This window comes from Oryctolagus cuniculus, chromosome 18 (assembly GCF_051225735.1).
Source record: "Oryctolagus cuniculus isolate XC-2025 breed Fujian yellow rabbit chromosome 18, ASM5122573v1, whole genome shotgun sequence".
Lineage (NCBI taxonomy): Eukaryota > Metazoa > Chordata > Mammalia > Lagomorpha > Leporidae > Oryctolagus > Oryctolagus cuniculus.
The window spans coordinates 2,324,666-2,351,906 of record NC_142884.1 but is presented as its reverse complement, the minus strand read 5'-3'; the positions used below and the strand labels follow the sequence as shown (position 1 = coordinate 2,351,906).

Sequence of the window (27,241 nt, the reverse complement as noted above, 5' to 3'; positions counted from 1 at the left end):
AATCGAGTGTCACATGAAGACATGTTATGAATTTAGTTGCAGAAATTTGAAATTGTGCTTGTATAATTGTGCCATGACAGAGTAAGTGCTATGCATTTGTAACAACAGTGTTGATAATGATAGTGATGGTGATGGTGATGATGATGACAATTACTGTGTTGTACAGTAAATCAAAGGGTTTTAGTGTTGAAAATTACGTGATCAGGACTATCAGTTAAAATAGTCTTTGATTGGTACACACGTTGAGTTAAAATAAGGACATACATATGGCACTGGTTTTAGGACAGCAGTACAATAAGCCAGTGGATCCTGTTCTTAATCATCACCACCAGCATCACCTCCACCATCACCACCACCACCACCATCATCCATTACATCTGGATTTTTATACTCATCATCTCCTTAGACTTCCACAAAATAATTCTGGATTACAAGAATAACAGAGACTTCAGCACATGCCTTCCTGTTTACAGAGGGTGAAGTTGAGACTCAGAGGGGAAGTTTTTTGTCTAATATCACACATCAAGGGTGTGTTTCCAGACTGAACTCCAATCTTCCATTTCAAATCTAGCTTCATATGGAATGCTGCTGGGGTGCTCCCTTATGGAGATGGAGTTTTGGTATTTTCCAGTCTATGGGGCTAGCTATGAAAATAATGAATGGAGACCATTCACTGAGTGCCCACTGTATTCCAACAGTTGTGCTAGGCATTTCCACATATCTCCTCATTTAATGTTAAAAATCTTATGCAGTGATTATTTATGTCATAAATAAGAGTGTCAATTGTTCAATCAACAACAGGAGTCACTGTGCACTTACTCCCCATGTAAGATCTCTGTCATTAATGTGTTGTACAATGAGAATTAACAGTAAAAATAGTCTTCAAACAGTACTTTATACTTTGTGTGTCTATGTGGCTGCAATCTGTTGAAATCTTTACTTAGTATATACTAAGTTGATCTTCTGTATATAAAGATAATTAAAAATGTATCTTAATGAAGAATGGGATGGGAGAGGGAGTAGGAGATGAGATGGTTTGAAGGTGGGATGGTGGTTATGGGAGGAAAACTGCTATAATCCAAAATAAAAAGATTTTATTCATTAAATAAAATTTTCTAAAAAAATCCTACGCAGTAGGTAGGCTTACTATTCCTTCTTCACCAATGGGAAAACTAATGTTCAGAGACGCTGGCAAGTCCAAGCTTGTGCACCCAGAAAAATAAAATGACAACTGAAAACTGTCCGTCTTCCAGAAAAATCATATCCTTCAACGGCAGATGATAAGTTGGCGAGAACAAACGTCTCCTTTGATATATTACATTCAGAAAAAACTTAATGGGCTACAGAGAAGAAATAAATTAACTCCTGTACCAGGCTAGGTAATGTCCATTAAATCAGAAAATCAATCTACAAGTGATAGAAAATCCAACTCAAAACGGTTTAAGCAAAAGTGAATTTATTCATTCATATAAGAGGCATTTCCATGGTTAGATCAGACTTCAGGCACTGACAGCTATGTGTTTACACCATCACAGCCACAAGCCCATGGACAAAGAGAAATGTGAAAAAATTCATGGGATCTGGATTTCCAAAGAAAATTCTGTTGATGTCCCAAAATACGCACTTTCCCCTCTCTCAGTGTTTTTTGTCATGTAACTTTACAGTTTCCCACAAAGAGACAGAGACCACTCCCTATCCTTTGCCATTACACCTGCCTGTGTAATTTGCATTGGCCAGTGGCATGTCACTGGGTGTGGCATGTCCAAAGCATTGAAAATCTCTTGTGAAAGAGGGCCTCCTTACTTATCCTTCAGCTAGTGCAAAAAGAACAAACACGCCTGAGCTATGCCTCTGGTCCCAGGAACATGAGAGACTCGTGGACCAGGCTCTTCAACAGAATCAAGCCTACATCAGTTAACCCTGTTTTGCGCAAGCAAGCCTATCAAAGAGAAGATGAGTCCAGCTTAGATTCACTGACACTCAACTAACTGAACATTCATGAAAATAAGTGACATGCTCTAAGACACTAACATTTAAGATGTTCTGTTACACAGCATTCTTATGGCAAGAGCTCACTGATACACTGTAGTTGGCCCAAAGTTCATTCATTTGTCCACTCCTACTAAATAATTATGATTGAAGACCAACTCCTTGGTCATGCTCTTTTCCTGATTAAAGGTAGAATCAGCACCACCATGACTTTGGAGGTTGCAAGAAGAACAGTTATGGTTCCCTAGAAGACAGAGAGCTAGCTGCACCAGGTACTTGCACGTGGGTCCCGGGACATCAACAACTCCTGACTCTGAGGAGTCATCCAAAGGACTCATTTACGGGATCCAAACCACTGGCGCCCACAACACACACGCCCTAGTGCTGCCTTTACCTCCTTGTTCCGCAGGCTGTAGATGAGGGGGTTGAGCATGGGCGTCACCAGGGTGTAGGACAGCGACACCACCTGCTTGCTCTCTGGGGAGTAGCTGGCCTTGGGACGCAAGTGGATGACCCCTGTGGTGCCGTAAAACAGAACCACCACGATGAGGTGGGAGGCACAGGTGGACAGGGCCTTGTGGCGCCCAGTGGCCGAGGGCATCTGTAGGACGGTAGCCAGAATCAGGACGTAGGACGTGGCTATCAGACAGAAGGGCACCATGATGACCAAAACTGTGGCTGCCAACACATTGGCCTCGAAGACCCTGGTGTCTGCGCACACCAGGCTCAGCAGGGGGGCGATGTCACAGAAGAAGTGGCGGATGCCCCTCGGCCCGCAGAACGGGAAGCTGAAGAGCCAGACGGTGAAGACCAGCGCCACGGGGACCCCCGCCAGCCAGCAGGCGGCGGCCAGCAGGTGGCACAGCCGCGGGCTCATGATGGCGCCATAGCGCAGGGGCCTGCAGATGGCCACGTAGCGGTCCCAGGCCATGGCGGTCAGGAGGAAGCGCTCGGACGTGACGCACGACAGCACCAGCAGCAGCTGCAGGGCGCAGGCCGCGGGGGCCACGCCGCGCCCAGGCCGCAGCAGCGTCAGCAGCAGGCGGGGCGCCACGTCCAGCGAGAAGCAGATCTCCAGCAGCGCCAGCTGGCGCAGGAAGAAGTACATGGGCGCCCGCAGCCCGGGGTCCAGGCCGGTGAGCGCCGCGATGAGCGCGTTGCCCAGCAGCGTGAGCAGGAACATGGCCAGGAAGAGGGGCGCGAGCAGCGGCCGCAGCGCGGGCACGTGCGCAAAGCCCAGCAGCACGAAGTCGCCGGCCAGGCTCCCGTTGGCCCAGGACTCGGGCATGGGGCCCTGGGCGCGTGGGGGCCTCGCCTGGCCGAGGAAGGAAGGAAGCCTGCGGGAGGGTGGGGAGGGAGAGGCCGGTGATCTGGGGGATTGCGCCTGCTGGCCCTGTCCCCATGGCGCGAACCTGGGAGGGGTCGTATGCAATGGCAGGTCTGATGGTGGCCCGGGTAGGGCGCCCCTGGACGGCCTGGAGATGTGGGACCAAGTCCAATGACCACACCTGCTGGCCTGGCCACTGCCTGTTTCTCTGATCCATGCACCAGGGTTTGTCCCACCTTGGGGCCTGGCACGTGCTGGTCCCTCTCCCCACGACCCGCTATTCCCTGTGTCTCCCTGTGTGAGGATCTCTTTCGCCGTCCCCACCTCCCAGGGCCCAGCCTCAGAGACAGCCTCGGTGTCCATAACCCCTACATTTCCTGTCACCCCGGGGCCTTTGCATGTGTCCAGTTATGGTCCCTGTCTTTGGCATTGTCTGCGCTTTCTCGACCTCCAGGTCTCCATTCGAATATCCCCTTCTCAGCATCCCCTGTGTAGGAGGCCAGAACTGCATCGCCGGCCACGCCCTCCTGCCGTCTGCATTATGTGGCTGCAGCTGCCATGCACCGAAAACTGGGCTGAATTTCATTTTTGTGCAATAAAGTCTATTTCCTTCTACAAACTAGGAACCTCATGAAATACACTGCTTTTTATGCAGTAGCTAGAAATTAATCTCCATTAAGTGCAATAATTTGTCTCCTAGTGTTTTCTTGTGGAGAAGAAAGGAGCTGACACATGGAAGTTGTAAGCACTGGGGCAGCTACATGGTTAAGCATTGGTAAACATGGCCAAAGGCTTCAGTGTTTGTTGAATGAATCCAAAACCTTCTCCCTGTTCTTTCCATACCTCTGTGACATATATGCTGAAGCTCAAAGTTGCCACAGCACTCAGGTTCTCTTTGGGCACACACCCCACCCCCACATTCATTCATTCATTCATTCGTTCATTCTAGTCAGGAAGTGTTCCCTGTAGCAAGCACTGAGCTGGGATTAGGGAGTGAAAAGGAAGCCCAGACCCAATCCCTAACCTCAGGAGGGTTTGGGTGGGTTTTCTATAATAGAATTCTAACCTCTTGTCACTTGTCCAGCTCATGCATGAACAATTATCGCATATGTGGCTTATGATTTTATCAGTGCCTGGCCCAAAAATTGCATCCTTACTGAGTACCCGGTCTTACTTGTTGGTGGTTCCTTGTCTTGTTTTTATGCCAGGGTTTGGCACACATAGCAGCCCAAAAGTGTTTGTTGAATGACTAAGGAAGGGGACTGTTCTCAATTCTGACTGCTACCTCTTGTATTTTTTTCAAAGTCCTCCCTCACTACTCGTTCCGGCCTCATGCTGGCTGCTCTTGCTGGTCCGGTTTTTCTGCACGTGGCCCTTAAATTAAGCCAGTCTCAGCACACACATCTGACCACACAGCCCACTGGGGACAGCCTGATGCTGGAGCTGGAGAATGAGAGATTGAGCCCTGGTGGCTGCCCTGGAAGGCCAGCAAACAGATTGTTTCTCCTAAGTAAACCTTCCTCAGTTGTAAGGGGCCTCCATAGTGAAAGACACAACATTTCAGGGCTGTGGATTAAAAAACAAATGAACACAGAGAATATAGGCGTCTTGCTCAAAGTGGAGAGGAAACTGGAACTCTGAAATAACTTTGGAAGTCACACAGCGGCTAAACAACGGGTCAGAGTCACACACAGCTGTTCTGTCCACCAGCCTCTCAAACAGTCTGAGAAAACCCTCTAGTCACCTTTAAGAGCGCCTCCAGTATGCCATCTCCATGGCAACCCCTCTGTTCTAGGTCACAGTCAGCCTTCACATAAAGGATACCGCAGGCTCACAACTAACTCCTGGTTCTACTCTTGCCAGCTCCAACCCATTCATCACTAGAGTGAGAGGACCGGACGCATTGTGAAAACGTCGAAGTGACTGTCATTTTATGAGAGTCTACCTCCTTCATTGAGACTCTGCCTCAGGGTCGGATTTGGGTTCCTAAACCAGCAAGGGACCCCACCCCACCACCTCTCCAGGGGTCCATATATACCTCAAGAATTCAGAGCATCTCTCTGATTTGACTTATTCAACCAACCTTGTTTGAGCACTGTGCTAGGTGTCCAGGATTCTCTACCAAGGCTTGTCTGGGTGCGAGAGATACCAGGGAAGGTCAGGAGGATGCCTTAGTAGCCTGAATGTGCGCGGTGTTAAGGCTGGGACTATAATGCTCCATGTTTACAGAAGAGATGGGGGCACTCTCAAAATTAATTCTGGAGTCTTACTCAGTAGCTGTTGCTGGTTGATTGGATCTGAGCCTGAAGAAGAGAGAGGAATGGAAGGTGACTCCTAGGAGACTGACCAGAGCAACGAGCAATGGGATGATGCTATCGACTGAGATACGGAGACTCATGGATGATCAAGCTTGGTGCTAGGGTTAGGAGAAAGAAGGACTGAGCTTTGAATGTCAGTACTTGAGTTTTGGGAAGCTTCCCAACTGGACTGTAGTGCATACAGTTGTTTCACAGGTCTGGGGCTCAGCAGCAAGCCTCAGTGTGAGAATGTTGCTTTAAATATCTTCACCATAGAGAGAATTTTCAGCCACATACTGGATGTGCTTGCCCAGAGAAACAGTGATGATTTGACTTCATTTCCCCCTCTGTAAGTGGTGAGGGGCCTGATAATGGTTAACACTTTAACTGCATGGTGTGCCATTGTCATCCTCTTCATGCCCCAGATGGGGAAACCAAGACACAGAGAAGCTAAGTAAATTTGCCCATAAGTGGCAAAGCACAGATCTGAACCCAGGAAGTCCAGCCCCAGGATAGGTCCTGAACTATTCTGCCTCTACACATAGTAGACACTCAATGAGTAATTTGTAAATTAATGTTAGTCTCCTTCTATATCTCTATCTTATCTACTCCAATCCCATCCCCTTGTCTCACCTCCTTGGTCTTGGTGGAAGAAGCCATCCATGGAGTGCCCGCATCTTCACTTACCAAGTAAGAATGGCTGTGCCCCCACAGAAGGACTCCTCTCCTCCACTCCATTTGAACCATGGCCTTGTGGGAAAAGCTCAGAAAGATCTTGGTTCAAATCCGAGATGCACCCTTTCCGGGCCATCTGACTGAATAGATAAAGATCTTTACTTCTCTGAACACCCAACCCTTTAGGAAAACAGTGGGACATCCTTTAACCTAAGATCTGGCCCAATGTGCTGCATAGAGACTGTAACTTGTAAAAAACTACATTGTCTACTTGAAATGTGCTAAGAGAGTAGATTGAAAGTGTGCCCAAAAATGTAACTGTGTGAGATGATGGGTATGTTAGTCCATTTGATCACAGTAATCATTTCATGATGGATACATATCTCAAAAGGTCACATCGTACACTTTAAATATAGGTACTTTTTATTTTCCAATTACACTTCAGTGAAACTGAAAACAGAGACCTGGCCCTCAGGGTTATGAGAATCTGAGGTGCTGTGTGTGATCCCCAGAACTCAATGGAAAGTCAGGATGGGAGACCCAACATTAAGTAGCAGCAAAAAAGAGACATGCAGGATATGGCTAAATTGGACATTAGTTTTACCATAAAACTTAGCTTGTTTAAGGGCCAGCATTGTGGTGTACCAGGTAAAGACACTGCCAACTATGCTGGCATCTTATATGGGCACCAGTTTGTGTCCCAGCTGCTCTATTTTGGATCCAGATCCCTGCTAATAGCCTGGGAAAGGCAGCAGAAGATGGCCCAGTGTTTGGGCCCCTGCCACCTACATAGGAGAGCAGGATGAAGCTCCTGGCTCCTGCCTTCAGTCTGGCTCAGCTCTGGCCATTGTGGCCATCTGGGGAGTGAACTAGTGGATGGAAGATCTCTCTCTATGTCTCTTTATTTTAGACAGTATAGCAAAAATGAAAGACCTTAACTAAGATACTATAATTTCATGTAACACTTGTGAATTAGAAAAAATGAAGTTCATAAAAACTTACCTAAATTCCATCACTCACAGGTCAGTCCTATGAGTGTGTTGATCCATTTCTCTCCAATTAGGTATAGCAATATGAATTTCATCTTTAAAATGAAATTGTAATTGTTTTTAATCACATTTTGCATTTTTGTACATTTTCAGCCACGGGACAGTTTTCCATGTTAATAAAAATGTTCACAACAATGATTTAATGCTGTGCAATATTCCATCATATTATGATGGCAAATAATATTTAACCAATTCTGTTATATGACAAAGCCTTAGTTTCTTTGCTAGCCAGAGAGACAAGAAGTATTTCTCTTATAGGGTTGCTGCGAGAATGAACTGGTTCAGTTCCTTAAATTTTTGCACAGTGCTAGCATATACCAAGCATTTCAAGAGTGCTATCTTTACCATCTCTCTTCCATGATCAAGGTGTAGTCACAATCTTGGTATAATAAAGAGTGATACAATGAACATCTTTGCAGACAATTTTTGAGGTTTTCTTACCCTTTTGAGTGAATTGTGGTGAAAGAGTTAAGAGAATGAGAAGGAATAAAGGAAGGAAGGAAGACAAGGGCAGGAGAGAGGGAAGGAAGGAAGGGAGGGAGGGAGGAGACAAGTGAGAAAAGAAGAAAAGTGGAGGAAGGAAGGAGAAAAAGAAGAAATAATGGGGACGTTTGTAGTTGTGGAGTATAAAATTTTCTTGGAGATAAGTCATGCTTTTGATTTCTGGATCAGAAAGTGTGAACCCCAGAGAGGGTGGGTACCCCAGATTTCCCCCTTTCCCACCTCCTCCATGCCTCTGGCTCTGTCTTCTTCTGCAGGTTTGTCCTCAGATGATATGTGAGACAAGAAAGGCAAGCTCAGGGAGTCTCACCAGTTGCAAAGCACAGCAAAGCAGAGTAAGGACGTCTCCATCTCCCACCTCCTGACAGGAGCCACCCTGGCTCCCTGAATGACCAAATGCTGTGCTTGTCTCAAAGGGGACAGAGGTGGGGACTCACCTCCTAGCCTTTCCACAGTGCAGCAGCCAGGCAGAAGGCAGGATCTCAGAGACACCAATCTACGGTCAGGGATCTTGAGCTCTTACCTTCTCCCTGAAGACTGCACAGCCAAGGTTCATTATCCACCCAGTGTGCCCACACAGTCCCCTGCCAAGGTGGCCCGTCCCTCTCTTCACCCCTCACCCTGTGACCTCTTGGCAGTGGAAAAGGCTGCTCCTTGGCAAGCATGCTTGATGTTGGCCAGAGTGTGCATGAATTTCTGCTTTTCTGGTGGGACCACTAAATGGTACAGCCATCCTGGTGGACATGTTGATATAATTAAGCCAAAATTAGAACTTGCCTTCCAGTGTCCTGACCCACACCTCAGCGGTACACTGGAGAAATACACATGGCTTGGAGGAAGAAGGAGAGAGGACCACCAATTGCTGTGTTGATACTGAAAATGCCCACTAATGGCATGAGTTGGACGGAAGATGGTCTGTTCATGCTGTAGAAAGCTTGATGGAGGTTTGAAGGACTGAAGAAGACCTCCAAAGCAATTCATTAAGTAAAAGTGGCAATTTTCTGAATGAAACAGCACTCAACGCAAACTAGGAATGAGAATTAGTAGGAGGAAGAGGAAGAGGAGGAAGGAGGAGGAGAAGAGGCAAGAAGAGGAGGATAAGGAGGAGGGAAAGTATGAAGGGGGGAGAAGGAGGCGGAAGGGATGGGGGAAGACACAATTCCCTACATTTTCTTGGGTTGTGTCCATGTGTATGAAAACGTCCAGAGATAAGCCTCATTGCCCATGGGGCGATTTTCCAAATGATAGGGCACTCACGCAAACTAGGAATGAGAATCAGTGGAAAGAATAGGAGGAGTAGGAAGGGGGAGGAGAAAGAAGTCAGAGGAGGAATAAAAAGAAAATGGTGTACGAGACAAGAAATGCAAGCTCAAGGAGTTTCATCGATGGCAAGGCAAAGCAAGGACATCCACATCTCCACCTCTGGAGAGGAACTGCCCTGGGTCCCCAAATGACCAAATGATGTGCTTTTCCCAAAGAAGATAAATATGGTTTTATCTATGTGTATAAGAATGTCTAGAAAAAAACCTAATTGCCTGTGGGGACATTTAGGAAGGGACACACTCAAGAGTACTTCCAAAAATTCATGAAAAAAATGGAAATAAAAGATAAGTTTTGGTGCAGAAAATTAATACAATTTTTCATAATGCACACTTTCTATGGACATTCTGAAGACCCTCCTTTAGCTCCTATAGCTAAAGTAGTTCATTGGTTCTTTTTTACAAAAGGACTTATTAGAGCCTTTAGCACAAGAATACAAATAGAAAAACAATAAAATTCATGGGGGAAGCAGAGCTTCCTAAGTAAATTTTTGCAATGAGTATCTTTAGTGTTATTCTGTGTTTGAAAATACTTTTCATTATTTTGTTATTGAAATAGCCACTCTGGGGCCAGCACCGTGGCTCATTTGGCTAATCCTCCGCCTGCGGCGCCGGCACCCAATATGGGCACCGGGTTCTAGTCCCAGCTGCTCCTCTTCCAGTCCAGCTCTCTGCTGTGGCCCAGGAGGGCAGTGGAGGATGGCCCAAGTGCTTGGGCGCCTGCACCCGCATGGGAGACCAGGAGGAAGCACCTGGCTCCTGGCTTCAGATCGTTGTAGCTCTGGCCGTAGCGGCCATTTGAGGGGTGAACCAACAGAAGGAAGATGTTTCTCTCTGTCTCTCTCTCACTGTCTAACTCTATCTGTCAAAAGAAAGAAAGAAAGAGAAAGAAAGAGAAAGAAAGAAAGAAGGAAAGAAGGAAAGAAGGAAAGAAGGAAAGAAGGAAAGAAAGAAAAGAAAAGAAAAGAAAAGAAAGAAGGAAGGAAGGAAGGAAGGAAGGAAGGAAGGAAGGAAGGAAGGAAGAAAGAAAGAAAGAAAGAAAGAAAGAAAGAAAGAAAGAAAGAAAGAAAGAAAGAAAGAAAGAGCCACTCTGGCCTCCCCCCACCCCCTCCCACACACACACATACAGGCACTGGGCCCACCCTCCTCCTCCCCTGCATCTCAGGGCAGCCTGAGCAGGTGCCCATGGCCTCTGGAGGGCGGGGGGGATTCTCCCGCTTCACTTTCATGGGCGCATGCACACACACACACACACACACACACTAAAAAAGAATGAAATAGCCACTCCGGACCAGGGCTTTGGGGATGTGTGTTCCAGAAAGAAGACTCCTATGTTCCCGAGGCTAAGCCTGCTCTACCAGAGAAACAGGATCCAAGCAATGTGCGATCCACTCAGGGCTGCTCACTGTCATGACACAATCCATTTGCTCCAAGCAGTGCCAATGAGCGAGCCTGAAGGAACAGTTCCAGAGTCAAATCGTTTGGATGATTGCATGATTAAATGAGGTTTAGACGCTGCCATTTGCACCGTGAATGAACCTGGAGGATATTACACTAAGTGAAATCAGGCACAGAAAGACAAATGCTGCATTATCTCACTTGAAGTCAAACTCATAGGAGGAGTATAGAGGTTGGCCCCAAGGTCTGCATTGGCGGGAATCTGGGCACAGGAGCCACAGCCAGGTGTCAAGCCCAGGAACTCCGATGTGGGACATGAACACTTTAACCATCAGGCCAAATCCTGGATTTTGAGCGTAAATGTAGACGTACACATGTGTACACTGCACCCACATGAACTCTCAGGTTCTAAGTCAGAACAGGATTTACCACTTGGATAAGATTCAACATCCCAGGGCTGGCAGTAGGTTAATCCTCCGCCTGCAGCACTAGCATCCCATATGGGCACCAGTTCTAGTCCCGGCTGCTCCTCTTCCAGTCCAGCTCTCTGCTGTGGCCCGGGAGGGCAGTGGAGGATGGCCCAAGTGCCTGGGCCCCTATACCCACGTAGGAGACCGGGAGGAAGCACCTGGCTCCTGGCTTCAAATCGGTGCAGCTCCAACTGTTGTGGCCATTTGGGGAGTGAACCAACGGAGGGAAGACCTTTCTCTCTGTCTCTCCCTCTCTGTCTGTAACTCTACTTCTCAAATAAATAATCTTTTAAAAAATTGTAGTTTTCAAAAGCAGCGGCCTTCTACCATGGCCCTCACTCATTGCAACGGCTGCCTCGACAAGAGCTGCTCTCTCGTTTTCACACTGCGTCATCGCTGCGCCTCACTACGGTTAGACAAGCGAGGTCAGAATCAGTTCTTCACTCCTTAATGCATTTTTCAACCAGTGTGTCCTTTCCAGGAACATTCATATTTGTCCCTAAAAGTATTTATTTATTTATTTATTCGAAAGAGAGAGAGAGAGAGAGGGAGGGAGAGAGGGGGAGAGACAGAGAGAGAGAGAGAGAGAGAGAGAGTCTTCTATTCACCAGCTCACTCCCCAAATGGCCTCCATGGCCAGGGCTGCGCCAGGCTGAAGCCAGGAGCCAGGAACTTCACACAGGTCTCCCACGTGGGTGGCAGGGACCTGAGGCCCTGGGCCCTCCTCGGCTGTCTCCCGGGAGCAGAGGCAGATAGAGGCAAGGCAGAGGCAGGATAGAACCCGGCTGATGCTGGCGTTCCCAGCGGCAGCTCAAATGCTGCACCCTGATTCCCGCCTCCCCCCATTCTCTCCTATTTAATGACTCAGTTTCCCAAAACCATGTGGAGTGTGTTGAAGTTTGGGGCATCTTTTGAAGGTGCCCCCAGATCAAACACCTGGACATCCAAAGCATCAGACTTGTGCAGCTTTGGCACATTGGAAAGATAGTGGTTTTTCATTTTAAAGCATTGGATTTTTTTCTATGGATGTGAATTAGTTTGGACTTTCTTGTTTCAGGAGCCAGTGCTTGCCTGGTGATAATCTCATTGATTACAGACTCAGCAGAAGTCACAAAACAGCACAGAGAGTCTGCGCACCCATCACTCAGCCTCCCCTGCAGGAGACAGGTCACATAATGATAATTATTACCAAAGCCATGAAACTGGGAGCTGAAACTCAATGTGCGTCCCCAGAGTGGGCAGCATAGACCCGAGTGCAGAAGCTGTCAGTGCTGTCCTCGGAGTCTGCACTGCTGGAAAGCTGGAGTCACGAACTACAGCCAGAATCCACGCAGGCACTGTGATATGGGATGCGAGCATCTTTTTCTTTTTTGTAAAGATTTATTTTACTGATTTGAAAAGCAGAGTTACAAGGGGAGGAGAGAAGAGAGAGAGAGAGAGATCTTTCACCCACTGGTTCACTCCCCAAATGACCGCAATGGCCAGGTCTGGGGCTGGGCCAGCCTGAAGCCAGGAGTCAGGAGTTTCACCCCAAGCTCCCATGTGGGTGCAGGGTCCCAAGCACTTGGGCCATCCTCTGTTGCTTTCCCAGGTGCATTAGCAGGGAGCTGGATCAGAAATGCAGCAGCAGGAACTTGAACCGGTGCCCATATGGGCTGCCAGCGTTGCAGGCTGTGGCTTAACCAGTTATTGACCCCAGATGTGGGCATCTTAACCAGTGTCTTAATTGCTAGGCTGAACAATTACCCCGTTGCTGTTTTTAATTGGATACAATACATATAAAATAGGATTTAGCATCTTCATCATTTTATGTGTCCAGTTCAGTGGTGCTAAGTGCATTCACACTGCTGTGAAGGAAATCTGCATAAGTTTTTCAGCTTGCAAAGCTGCAACTCTATACCTACTAAACTGCACTCCCATTCCTCCTCCCTCAGAGCCTATGGAAACCATCATTCTTTCTGTCTCTATGAATTGACTATTTGAGTTATCACATATAAGAAGAAAGAATGTAACAAAATAAACATTTGTCTAGGGGTTTAATTTAAAAAGAACACTTCTTCAAACAATTTGTGGGCTGGCACTGTGGCTTAGTAGGCTAAGCTTCCACCTGTGGTGCCAGCATCCCATATGGGTGCCAGTTCATGTCCTGGCTGCTCCTCTCCAATCCAGATCTCTGCTACCATCTGGGAAGAAGATGGCCCATGTGGGAGACCTGGAGGAAGCTCTTGGCTCCTGGCTTCTGATCAGCTCAGCTCTGGCTGTTGAGGCCATTTGGGGAGTGAATCAGCGGATGGAAGACCTTTCTTTTGTCTCTCCCTCTCTCTCTCTCTCTGTAACTCTACCTCTCAAATAAATAAATCTTTAAAAAAATGAAGTGAACAAACAATGACTACATATTGGATGCTGTTAAAGAATTATTGTGTTTTTAAAACATTGTAATAGTGTTATAGTTAAGTCCTTACCTTTTACAGATACATATCAACTTTATGGAGTAAAAACTATGATGTCTGAAATTGTGTTCAAAATAATACAAGCTTGAGCTTACAGAGAAAACACAATCAGCCATAAACTGGCCATTATTGAGGCTGCACAATGTGTATCCAGTGGTTAATTATATTGTTCCCTCTTTTGTATACATTTGAACATTTTCAACAAGCAGTTTTTTTTTAAAGAATAGAATCTTCCAGAAGTTTTTCAGAATGGTTTCACCCTTTTACATAGATACACAGAATGTGCAAGAGTTCCAGTTGCTCTACATCTCCGCCAACACTCCATGCCGTTTGTTCTTTCCCAAACTGTGCAGTAGTAGCTCATTTTCTCACAAGAGAGTTTTGCAGCAAGCCTCATCTCCCAGGAGCCCCAGAACCACAGATTTATTATCTAGGCATCAAACGGATTTAGTGGAAACATTTCAGAAGTGCTGCATGAAGCAATGAATGGTGATGATAGGAAGGGAATGAGTTTCTGAAGACCTGCCATGCACCTGGCCCTGGTCCAACCGCCTTAAAACTGGGAAGACCAGTAGCTCACTCACAATCGTTCATTGTGGGTTGGAATTGCACTGTAAAGACATGTGGATCATGTGGTTGGACATCAGGAGAAAACAGACATCGTTCATAACCCAAAACCATCTCCAGAGAATCATAGCACTTCTGACATGTGTCACCTAAGCCAGAATCCTTTCAGCAGCGTAACAGAGACTCCCCTCACACTAACAGGAACTGAAAGTGGGACCTGTTGCTTCATTAAGGTAAGGGCCAAGGCTGTCCGGGTCTCGGGCATGGCTTGACCTAGAGATTTGCTTTCCAATTTGGGAGCACTGCTCACATGTGACTATTTAATTTTAAATGGATTAAAATTAGACAAAATTAAAACAAGTCGTAACTCACACAAATAAATACATACAAATCGCCCTTTGAGCCTATTTTGCTTTAATATATTCTACTACAGGGGTTGGTGTTGTGGCACAGCAGGTTGAGCCGCTGCTTGTGACTGATGCCTCACATGGAAGCGTCAGTTCAATTCCCAGCTGCTCTGCTTCCTAGAGAGCCACCTGTTAATGCACCTTGGAAGGCAGTGGAAGACATACTAAGTACTTGGTCCCCTGCCACTCACGTGGGAGATCAGGATGTAACTCCTAGCTCCTGGCTTGGGCCTGGCCCTGACCTGGTTGTTGCAGCCATTTGAGGAGTGAACCAGTGGATGGAAACTTTATGTGTTGTTTTAGCTTTCAAATAAATAGATAAATCTCTCTCTCTCTCTCTCTCTCTCTGTGTGTGTGTGTGTATATATATATATATTATATATATAACTATGAAATCAAAACAAAATCCAGAAACACGTTGCTTGTCAAGGTAATGTGTGATCACTCAGAGCCATAATTTTGAATTACGTGAACAAAAAACAGCCCCATCATTTTGTGGTAGGTAATAAGTGCTTCTATAAAATAAGTGAGTTATAACGAAAATTTTTCCTAGAAGTAAAAACTCATTTCCTCATTTTCCTAGCCACATTTCAGGTGCTCAGTAGCCACCTGAGGCCTGGTGGATGCCATATTGGACAGCGCAGCCGCACCACATTCTCGCCATCAATGAACGCACATCCGAGGGCTCAATGGCGCCATCTGGCGTCTGTTCCTCGCTGTTCGGGCTCTGCTGTCCTTTTAGCTGGTTTCGCTTGCAGGGCCGGCTCTGCCCTGAGTGTGGCTCATCATCAGCTGTCCTAGCTCCATCCAACCTGCTTAGCAACAGCAAATAAAACAGCATTGTCCCAGTAGTTCCAGAATAAGCCCTGGGATTGACTCTCATTGGTTCCGCTTGGATAATGTGCCCTCTTCCTGACCAGTCCCTGACTGGTATGTGCTGTTCTTTGGCCAGTAGAAGGTCACATGCCCACTCCTAGAGCCTAGGGGATAGTTACCCTCATCTAAGCCGTATAAGTTAGTCCAGGGCTACCTGAAGAAGGCTTGCTCCAGAAATAATCAAGCAGTGACTACAAGAATATGTCAAAAAGTTTGAGAAAAATAAAATTAAAAGATAAGCTTATTTTGTTGCCAAAAATTTAAACTTGTGGCAATGATTGTGGTGTAGAAGGTTATGCCTCCACCTGCAGGAACCGCATCACATATGGGTGCCAGTTCAAATCCTGGCTGCTCCACTTCCTATGCTACTGCATCTGGGATAATAGTGGAGGATGGCCCAAGTCCTTGGGCCCTTACACACACATGGGAGACCTGGAGGAAGCTCCTGGCTCCTGGTTTTGGCCTGACCCAGCCCCGGCCATTGCAGCCATTTGGGGAGTGAACCAATGAATGGAAGATCTCTCTCTTGTGTGTGCTGTCTCTCCTTCTCTCTCTGTATCTCTGTTTTTCAAAATAAATAAGTAAACCTTTTAAAATTTAAACTTTTTCATAGTATTCTTATAATACACATTTGTTGTAAACTTTTTGAGGATCCCTTGTGTGGATGGATTTCAATATTTTTTACACCAAAATAAATATTATGCCAAAATAAATATTTGAATTTGATTTCCATGAACTTTTTAAAGTACGTTCTTATATGTTCTCCCATGTTCTTGGGTCAGAAACATGCCCTTTATGGGTGCCATGAGGTTCCTTGTGTAGGGCAACATCAGAGGATAACATCACACCATAACCCCCTGGATATGACCTAGGATGGAATAGTTCTTGCACATTTAAAAGCCTATTTTTCTGGTCAGTGTTTAAACAAGGCCATATTGGTAACAGTGGATTTGTTTACCCACCTGGTCCCACATCAAAACAGATACATGAGATTCTGTGGTTTCATCCAAGTGAAAATACTAAGAGGAAACAAATTACAGTCAACCTTTGGCAGCCATGGAGGATTGGTTCCCAGACTCCCTTGTGGATAACAAGTCTCCTACATGAAATGGTGCAGAATTTGCGTATCATCTACGCACATCCTCCTACATACTGTCAATCATCTCTAGATTACTTTTATCCAATACAGGGTAAATGCTACATCCATAACTGTTATACTGTATTGTGTACTGTAATGGCAAAAAAAAAAAAAAAGTCTGTATGTGAGTAGTACAGAGGCAAATTTTTAACTATTTTCAGTCCATGATGGTTTGAATCCATGCCCAAAAACCCATGGATGTGGTGGGCCAATGGTGTAGGCATCACAGGCAAGCCGACCTCTGAGAAAATGACCACTAGGACGGGACAGTGTAATTCCAAAGGCTGTCAGAATCTTGTTCTTTCATTCGGATAGAACTTGTTGGGTGAAATTAGCCAGACAGAAAGACAAATGCCACCTGTTTTCTGTTGTACATGGAAGTTTAACCAAAGTCGATCTGAACCTGCGGGCTGGGAATAGTGGGAAGGGAGGAAAGAAGAGGTTAGATAATGGGCACCACACCCAAGCGGACAGAAGAAACGAGTTCAGCTGTGCCACAGCGCAGTGGGGCGGCTCTGGTTTACAACAATGTGCTTTTTACTGCCTGAAGAACTGGAAGAGACGAGCTGGTAGGCTCCAAACTCAAAAAATATGAGGAAATGTAAATGCTAATGACTGACTTGATCAGTTTATGCTTCATACATGTGTTGAAATGTTGCACAGTATCCCCCCCCAAAAAAAATAGTACAAGTAGTGAATGTTAAACATTCATGTGGACAAGCTAAAAAGTTAAAAAGGAAAAGGAAAATCTATTCCAAACACACCCAGATTCCTTTGCGCACACATGATCCCTCACTTACAACAGTTTGGCCAAACAGACTCCATGATGCTTCTGCAGGCATGCCAGGCATATACCCCCGCCAAGCCGTTGCTGTTTCTGTGACCAGGAATTCCCTTCCCAAACATCACTCTTCAGACAGACCCTCTGTGGTCCCCTAATCCAGTGCAGTCCAGTTCTGACTTCTCTCTGTCTCATCATCTTTTTTTTTTTTTTAATTAATTTATTTGAAAGGCAGAGCTACAGAGAGGTGGCGTGGTGGGGGAGGAGGAAGAGAGATTTTTTTTTTTTGACAGCAGAGTGGACAGTGAGAGAGAGAGACAGAGAGAAAGGGGAGAGAGAGATTTTCCATCCGCTGGTTCACTCCCCAAATGGCTGCCATGGCTGGAGCTGCGCCGATCTGAAGCCAGGGGCCAGGAGCTTCTTCCTAGTCTCCCACATGAGAGCAAGGGCCCAAGAACCCAGGTCATCTTCTGCTGCTTTCCCAGGCCATAGCAGAGAGTGGGATCAGAAGAGGAACAGCCAGGACTCGAACCACCGTCCATATGGGATGCTGGCGCTGCAGGTGACGACTTTACCCGCTACACCACAGTGCGGGCCCCCACACATCATCCTGTCATGATGCATAGCACTTAGGACAGAAAGGTGCATGACAAGACTGTCAGAATCTTCTGCCACTCACCTGCTGTTTGACTTCTCCGCGCCTGTTTCTTCCTCTGAACGCAGGCACTGCAGGAGAACCCATCTCCAGAGGGGTTTTTATGAGAATCAGCTGTGCTAGCTCATGGAGCGCATTTTAGAACAACACTTTGCACGTGGTAAGCTCAACCGATGGGAGGCCTGTTGGTTTTTTTTTTTTTTTTTGTATTCATAGTGGCTTTCCCCCACCTGAAAGTGCCTTCTATGTGGATGTGTTTGTTTGCTAGCTGTCCAGTGTCCTTCATTGGATTGCACCCCCAATGTGAGCTGGGAACCTGTCTTATTCACTGCAGTATCCCTGGCTTCTAGAAGAAATCCTCATTGGCCCTGGAGACACAGCCGTTGAGTGAACTTGAGAGCACGTGGTCTGTTTGCGTGTACTGCGTCAAAACTCCTCATTCTCTACCGAAGGTGGACCCGCTGCATGATTCAGCTTAAATCCCTTGACTCTTTGCACTGTACAGTCCTTTTACAAACTATTTATTTGACAGACAGGAAGAGAGCACTCCCATTTGCTGGTTCACTCCCCAGATGTCCACAACAGCTGGGGCTGGGCTGGGGCCTAGCCAGGAGGTGGGAACTCAATCTTGGATGTCCAAGTGGTGGCAGGAACTCATTTGCTTTTACTGCCACCTGCTGCCTCCCAGGATCTGCACTGGCCGGAGTTGGAATCAGGGGCCAGAGCCAGGAACTGACCTACGGCAGTCTGAAGGGGGAGGCAGGCACCTAACGCACTCCCTCTCTGTGTACACGCTTAGAGCCCACCCGGCTTACTTACCCCACATAGTCGGGTGCCTTAGACTGGACCCAATCCAGAAGCCAGCTCTCAGTTCCACCCTCACTGCACCCATGGGTTGATCTCTCACCTCGCCCTGTTGATTTTCCAGCCCTCATTTCCCTTGGCTAACCCCGACTCTGCTCCCCAACCCTCCCCAGCTTGTGTCCATCAGCCCTTCTCCCTGCACGGTCCAAACATCTCTTGATGACTTCACCTGCCTGCAGCGGGGCCTTTGCTAAAGCTGCTCCGGCATCTCCCTGCTTCTCCCCCGCCACCTCTAGTCTGTTCACGTCGCCTTCCTGGGGAGGCCTTCCCTGTCATCCTCTCATTGTATAAATGTAGGGTGTACAATGATGTTTTGGTATACAGAGTGAAACAAGGAGTACAGGTAGGCAACTGAACACATCCACCAACTCACATAGTTGCCATTGTGTGTGTGTGTGTGTGTGTGTGTGTGGTAAGAGCACCTGTAATGTTCTCAGCACACAATAGAATAGCATTTACCGTGGTACTCTCTGCATTCATCCTCTGTGGAACCCTTTGACCTACATCTCCCCGCCCCCACCCCCTGGCCCTGGTAATCACCATTCTACTCTTATTATCAGCTTACCCCCCTGCTTTTTTGTAGACTCCACATATAAGTGAGATCATGCGGTATTTTCTTCCTGCAGCTGGCTTATTTCACTTAACACAACGTCCTCCAGATTCGTCTGTGCCATTACAAATGATATAATCTTTATTAAAGCAGAATAGTATTCATATATACATACATACAGGGGATCTCCAAAAACTTCATGGAAATGTCTCTTGTGAAAAGGCATGTATCTTATGAAAAGGTATCTTATAAAAAGTATTTTAAAAGTTTTAATTTTTTGGACAAAAATTAACTTACCTTTTAATTCCTTTTTTCATGAACTTTCTGAACCACACCTGTGTCTGTGTGTGTGTGTGTGTGTGTGTCACAATTTCATATCAATCGATCTGTTAACAGACCCTTAAGTGGTTTCCATTTCTAGCTATTGCAAACAATGCTGCAGCAAACATGGGAATGCAGAGATCTCTTGGACACGCTGACTTCATTTCCTTTGGATGTATACCTAGTGATAGTGCGGTTGGCAGGCAGACAGGATAAAATTGATCAGGTTTGTGAGCTGCAAGACCACGCCTTCACCACACCCCTGTGTGATCTCTTGCCCCTAGCTGACACCTGTGCGCCCACCAGCCAATCAGGCTAATTAGCCACTCCCCTTGGGAAGTAGATTAAAGGCCCTAAACACGGTGGGCCTGGCCTTTATGCCCTTTTTTGCCATTGTGGACCCTGTTGCCCTGTGCCTTCGGGGGCGTGGCCTTCAGGCCACCCACTGGATGCTTCCTGGCCTAGATGCTCCTCCACGTGGCTGGCTCCTGGTGCTCGGTATGAACTCAGATTTCCCCCTCTCTCAGACAGGGCCCTCACGCTCCTATGCATTTCTCCCACTGAATCAAAAGCATAAAAACTTATGCTGCCTGGTTTGTGCCAGTATTCAGAATTCTTCTCTGAATATGTGACAAGAGCCCAGTTATTAATTTTGAGTTATTAAATCGGTAACAGTAGGATTGCTGTATCATCTGATACCTGTTTTTAATATTTTGAGAGACTGCCATTCTTTTCTCTACAATGACTGTCCTAATTGACAACCCTGCACCCATGGTACACGAGGGGTCCCTTTTCCCCACAGCCTCGCCAAGACTTGCTCTCTTTCACCTTTTTGGCAACAACCATCCTAACAGGTGTGAGGTGATTATTGTTAGGTAGGAAGTCAGAAATTGAGCCCGTGTGTGTGTGTGTGTGTGTGTGTGTGTGTGTGTGTGTGAAGGGCCTGAGGACCACCACCTGCTGGGCAAGCCCCAGAAGCCCAGCATCTGCACTTCAAAGTCCTGCCCAGACCCTGAGAACCCCAGGTGGCCCGGGGAAAGCTCCCGGGAGAATTCTCTCTCCTCAGGACCAAATGGGTTACCTGATAACAAGGGTCAATAAAACCTTCCCAGACGCCCTAGGGGAAGGCCCCCTACTCTGCCCCGGCCAGCAAATCTGGGGAGGAATTTGCTAACTTTCACCCAACAAACCCTTCCCCTGGCTCCCCATCCTTTGTCCTGGAGGAAAGGGGGAGGTGGGTAAACAGACTCCCTTAAAAACCAGGGGTCTAAACTAGGACTGCGGGCTCAGGCCTCTGCTCTCTGCTGGGCCTGCCTGGTATATCCTCTCCACTCAACCACGGAGCCTCACTCTCCCCCAGTCTGAGTGACTGGGCACTCTGGGTCTGTCCCTTCCGTTCTGACGGACGCCCTATCCCCAACAAAGCCTGAATTCTTTCTTGCGTGAGGACAAGAACCCACGGCTTCCATGGCCTTTGATGATTAGTGGTGTGGGACACCTTTTCAGGGACCTGTTGGCCACAGAATTGAGCACCTCTTAAAGCAACAGCCAGATTTAACTCCTTCACAAATCTGCAGTGCACATCCTGGGCCTGCTTTGAGCAAACACTAAGTCTATGAAGAGGGGAGAAGGGGAACTTTGAAGCGAGTGGGTGGATCTCGCTGTTGACGCACTCAGCATCTTTTCTTGGAGAACCGACTGTGTCCACAAAAGGGGTCTGCTTGCTGGAGACACAGCAATGAACAAGTCAAGCCAAAAAATTGCCTGTTTTTACGGGCTTCTGCTCCAGCGGAGGGAGGTGGACTCTAGACCAGTTTCCCACCTCAGCTCCATCCACCTTAGGGGTCTGAATCCTCCTTTGCTGCCAGGGGCAGTCCTGGGAATTTCAGGATGTTGCCTGCGGTCCTGGCCTCCAGCCCCTGGAATCCAGGAATGCCTTCAAACCAGGTGTAGCAACCGGTGTCCCTGAGGGACAAAGTCCGCTCCAAGGAGAGCATTTCAGTCACTCTTTTATTCAACACATTTTTATTGAAGTGTGCTGCCTGCAAGACACTATTCTATGCGCTGAAGAATCAGAGAGGGACCCATCCTCACTCACAAGCCTATTTTAGAAGAGGAAGCAGGTGTTCACAGAGCCAAAACACCCGGGGCTAAGTGGTGGCTGCTCTAGGCCAAGCTGAGAAACCTGTTTGCTCAAGACAAAGACAGAGCTGCTGCCCCCAGGGGGAAAGCGGCTGCAAGATCAGCAGCTTCTTCCCAGGTGAGTTCAACAGGTCAAAAAGTTTCTTTGCAATTCCCAGGCCAGCCTCAGCTTGCCGGTTCCTAACGAGCTCACAGGCCCTGCTCCCTACAGGCTCTAAGAGGCTAGAAGGAGGCAGTGACTCCAGCCTCTCACCACTGGGACCTTGCTGACATCCTCTTGGGCCCCCAGCCAGTTAGCAGAGTTCTCATCCCTGGGGAGCCACCAGAAGTTTCAACTTAATGAGGCTTTTCTTAGCCTTGCGAGAATGGTTTGTTGTGTGGAGCTAAATTGATTTGAGACTCCTGAAAGGGCTCACTTGTGTCAGCAGGTGCGAGGGGTCCCGGTGGACACGGGCTGGCTCAGGGAGGCCTCTGAGGTCCCTGGGAACCTGCACAGCTGCGTCTGTGTTGTGCTCCCAATCAGGCAACCTCACCTCTCTGTGGACCCTGAACTGAACGCTCAGCCTGAGCCACCACAGCGCTGGAGAGTGGGCGTTCTCAGTGTCATTCCTGAGTGAGAAGCAGTCACCAGACCTTGGGCTGCAACTGCTGTGGACAGGCTGACTCACCCTGCAAAGCTGGAGCTCCAGCAAGGAAGCCCACCCCCCGCCCCCCACAGGTGCGCATGCCTCCCTGGCTTGTCTGCACTCAGATATAAGGGGGCATCGCACAGAAGCCACAGGAAGACAGTTGTTACAGATGTGCTTATTAATACACCTGAAATCAATAAGCTGTGTGGGCTCTTGCCACGAATTCAGAGAATTCTGAATCCTGGCTCAAATAAACCCATGTTAAGTTTTTAAGCTTTTTATTCAGTGAAAGAAGTGCATAGGAGAGCGAGGGCCCTATCTAAGAGAGAGAGGGGTAGATCTGGATTCATACTGAGCACCAGGAGCCAGCCACGTGGAGTGTGCGGGCTGGGAAGCATGGAGCAGGTGGCCCAAGGCCACAAGCCCCAAAGGCGCCGGGCAGCAAGGGGATCAAGGGCAGAGAGGAGAGAAAAAGGCAAAGAGGGGGGGAAAAAAAAGTGCCAGGCCCACCATGTTTAGGGCCTTTAATCCACTTCCTAAGGGGAGTGGTTAATTAGCCTGATTGGCAGGTGGGCGCACAGGTGTGGTCAGGTAAGGGAATAAGATCACACAGGGGCATGGTGAAGGCATGGTCTTCCAGCTTGCAAATCTAATCAATTTTATCCTATATGCCTGCCTACATCAGAGTACCTATACCCATTCCTTGATTTATTTCACCACACCCACTTCTTTATTTCTCTAAATCTGCTCTTCCTCTAATTTCCTCTCTGCACGAATAACTGGCATCACTATCCACCCAGGCACTCACACGGAGAGCATAAATCTCACCTCAACACTAAAGCAAGGCGGTGGAAGCTGTGGAGTCAGGTGCTGGACTGCAGTCCTGGCTTCCCATGGATTAGCTTTGGGGAGTTAGGCAAAAATTCCTCTGTGCTTATCCTGGTCCGTTGCCTGTTACTGAAGACAGAATACTGTAGACCGGGTGATTGACAAGGAAAAGAGGTTGTTTGGCTCCGAGCTCTGAGCTGGGAAGGTGCTGGCATTTACGGGCTTCCTGTGAGCCCAGACAATTACCCTTGTGGGTGAGGATGTGGGTACAGGGGGCTGCTGGTGGGAAAGAAATGAACATTATTTTTTAAAGGGGAAGTGTGATTATTTTATTGATATTTAACGGATTGCTTTATATGTAATTTAGATGCCACGAAGCTCACCCATTTAAAGTGGAGAGTCAAATGATTTTCAGTGAATTCACAGAGTTGAACAGCCATCAACATAATACAATTTTAAGTGTACAATTCAGTGGCTTTTAGTATATCTGGAGCTGGGCAACCATTACCATTGTCTATATAATTCCAGAACATTCTCACCACTATTAGCTAATTCCAGAACATTCCAATCACCCCAAACTGAAACTCTCTACCCATTAGCAGTTATTCTCCATACCCACTTCTTGATCTTCACTCACTTAGCATTTAGTTTCTGTCTATAGATTTTCCTGTCATTGCATTCAATAAATGATAGTTTATGACATGTGGTCTTTTTGTGTCTGGCTCCTTTCACTTAGCATGCATTCAGAGTTCACCCATACTGCAGAGTATATCAGTACTTTCTTCCTGTTCATTGCTAAACAATATTCCAGTGTATGGACACACCTCATCTTGTTTATAGTCAATGGACAGTTCTTTGTTTTCATGTCCCTTTTTTTAATGTCACAATCACATTTCTAGGGGTTTTCCAAAGCAGCTATTGAAAGTGCAATAAATTAATAAGACTTGCAATTATGAGCTTACTGTCCATATGTGTAGCACACACACATACAGACCACTCACATTATAGGGTCATAACATTTGAACTGTTTCTGTTTAGAGCTTATAATCTATGTAGTTGTGGAAATTATTTTTGTAATGATTTTTTTTTTTGAAAGTCAGAGTTACACAGAGAAAGGAGGAGAGGCAGAGAGAGGTCTTCCATCTGCTGGTTCACTCCCCAATTGGCCTCAATGGCCGGAGCTGCGCTGATCCGAAGCCAGGAGCCAGGAGCTTCTTCCGGGTCTCCCATGTGGGTGCAGGGGCCCAAGCACTTGGGCCATCTTCTACTGCTTTCCCAGGCCATAGCAGAGAGCTGGATCAGAAGAGGAGCAGCCGGGACTAGAACCGGTGCCCATAGGGGATGCTGCCACTGCAGACAGAGGCTTTACCTGCTATGCCACAGCACCGGCCACTGGACATTATTTAAATTGTATCAATGTACACAGACATATGCATTCCCCTCAGGATATACCTCTGGGAGGCCAATTTCTTCCTTTTTTTTTTTTTTACATTTATTTATTTATTTGAAAGTGAGAGTTACACAGGAGAGAGAGAGAGAGAGAGGGACTCTTCCATCCACTGCTTCACTCCCCAGATGGCTGCAATGGCCAGGGCTAGGCCACGCTGAAGCCAGGAGCCAGGAGCTTCTTCCGGGTCTCCCACATGGGTGCAGGGGCCCAAGGACTTGGGCCATCCTTCACTGCTTTCCCAGGCCATAGCAGAGAGCTGGATCAAAAGTGGAGCAGCTGGGACAGGAACCCTCCCATAGAACCTCACCTATATGGGGATACTGGCCTTGCAGGTGGCAGCTTTACCCTCTAGGCTACAATGCAGGACCCTGGGAGGCCAATTTCTATATCATAGAGTATGGCTATCTTCAGATCATCAAATCTTAGAAACTTATTTTTAAAGAAATTTGACAAAAAGTTGTTCATAGATTTTTTTTTATCATGTACAAGTGTTGTTTTGAAATATATCTATATAGGCCGGTGCCGCGGCTCAATAGGTTAGGCTAATCCTCCGCCTTGCGGCGCCGGCACACGGGGTTCTAGTCCCCGTCGGGGCACCGGATTCTGTCCCAGTTGCCCCTCTTCCAGGCCAGCTCTCTGCTGTGGCCAGGGAGTGCAGTGGAGGATGGCCCAAGTGCTTGGGCCCTGCACCCCTTGGGAGACCAGGAGAAGCACCTGGCTCCTGCCTTCGGATCAGCGCAGCGCGCCGGCCGCGGCGGCCATTGGAGGGTGAACCAACGGCAAAGGAAGACCTTTCTCTCTGTCTCTCTCTCTCACTGTCCACTCTGCCTGTCAAAAAAAAAAAAAAAAAAAAAAAAAAAAAAAAAAGAGGAAAGCCTGAAAAAAAATATGTCTATATAAATACACTATGGAATGGCTAATGTATGCATCACCTCACATGCCATTTTGTGTGTGTGTGATGACAGCACTTAAAATCGCTCTTGGCATTTTCAAGAACAATTCATTTTACTGACTGCAGTCACCACAGTGTACCACAGATCTCTTGAACGTGTTCTTCCTTAACTGAGTTGTGTCTCCCCAGTCCTCCACGCACGCCCAGGCCGTGGAAACCACCACTCCACTCTCTGGATGAGTTCGGTTTTATAAACGAGATTCGGCAGCACTTGTCTCTCTGCTTGCCTTACTCCACTTAGCATCCTTGTCCCCCTCACCAGCGCTGTCACAAACGGCGTCGGATAGGATTCCTCTGTGCCTGTCCTGTGGCTCCTCCTTCACCCATCCAGCAGTTGGCGGGTGCTGTGAACTCCCGGTCTTGCCCCAAACACCGAGCGCGCTCCGCGTCCTCGGGCTCCGCTCCTGGAACTCTCCTGGTCTTTCGAGGCCCTTTCAAACCCTCTCGTCCCTGTGCTAGGTCTGTTCACGCTCGGACACGCATTTGCCAGTTCCCTTTCCACTCTTGTTAAAGTCAGAGCTTCCAAAGTCGGCCTCCTCCTGAGGTACGGATGCTTTAAAATTCCCCCTGGAGTCGCTCCACAGCAAGCGCGCGCTATTCCTTTAACTCTGGAAACTCCTTTATGTTCAGACCACTCTTTTTAAGACGTGTTTTTATCTACTTCAGAGAGGGGAGAAGGACGGAGCTGGGCGCCGACGGCTCTGGGCGACGCCCAGGCGCGTCCACAGGTGCGCGGGAGCTCTGGGCTGGGGTCGCGCTGGTTTGCAAAAATCCTTTGCGTTCCCCGACCTCTCCGGGCGCTTGGGTATGGCGGGTCCTGGAGGCAGAGCGGCCACAGGACCGGCTGACCCCAGCCCCGATCCTGGCGACCCTCGAGCCCCAGCCCCTGCCGGCGGAGACCCTCAAGCGCCACCGGGACGCACGCCCCGCCACAGTCTCCGTCTTCCAGCGTCCCTGCGCCGCCCCTGTTTCCGCTCAGCGTCTCTCTCCGCGGTCTCTCACCGTGGAGTGCCCAAGGAAACTCGGAACTCCTGATTCTAAGAGCACAGAAACGGCGGTTTTCCACCCTAAACTAGATGCTGTAGTGAGTGTTTGGCAGCACTGAAAGTACGTCTCCCACATGGTCTAGCGGTTAGGATTCCTGGTTTTCACCCAGGCGGCCCGGGTTCGACTCCCGGTGTGGGAAACTGGAAGTCTCACTGCAGATGTTTTGTAGGGGAGGCGGAATAGCGGAAGACATTTTATACTTGTGAGCCACTCTAAGAAACACTTTAACTTCCTCACCCTGGGCAAAGCCACTTTCCTAGTACTTTGCATGACACAGATATGATTAACAAGCCAGAGCGATTATGTCAGGATTCCTGAGCAGGTGAGGAGCTGCCTCCATCACCTGTTACAACCTTGGGACGACAGCAAGGAATCCAGGACTGCGCAAGGGCTCAGTGCCGGGTTGATAAAATCCAGCGTGAGCAGCTCCTAAGGGCCCCTGTCCCCAGGCCGGTGCCTTGCAGACACAGTCTCCGGACTGCTTCGTGTCCAGCAGAGTGCGGTGGTCTCAGCCGCAGACAGACCAAAGCGGGCTGGGCTTTGGTCCTACCCCGAGGCT

General features: G+C 47.8%; 1 protein-coding gene and 1 non-coding gene across 2 annotated transcripts; one reads left to right on the top strand and one right to left on the bottom strand.

The window, feature by feature from the left end:
• Positions 1 to 2,323: 2,323 nt before the first annotated feature.
• On the bottom strand, positions 2,324 to 3,277 carry LOC100347104 (olfactory receptor 10A7). The gene has a single exon (XM_017338513.4). The coding sequence runs from the start codon at positions 3,275 to 3,277 to the stop codon at positions 2,324 to 2,326; it is 954 nt and encodes a 317-aa protein (XP_017194002.2).
• A 23,472-nt stretch (positions 3,278 to 26,749) lies between these two features.
• On the top strand, positions 26,750 to 26,821 carry TRNAE-UUC (transfer RNA glutamic acid (anticodon UUC)). The gene has a single exon. It is a non-coding gene; the product is annotated as a tRNA-Glu (tRNA).
• The last annotated feature ends 420 nt before the right edge of the window (positions 26,822 to 27,241 follow it).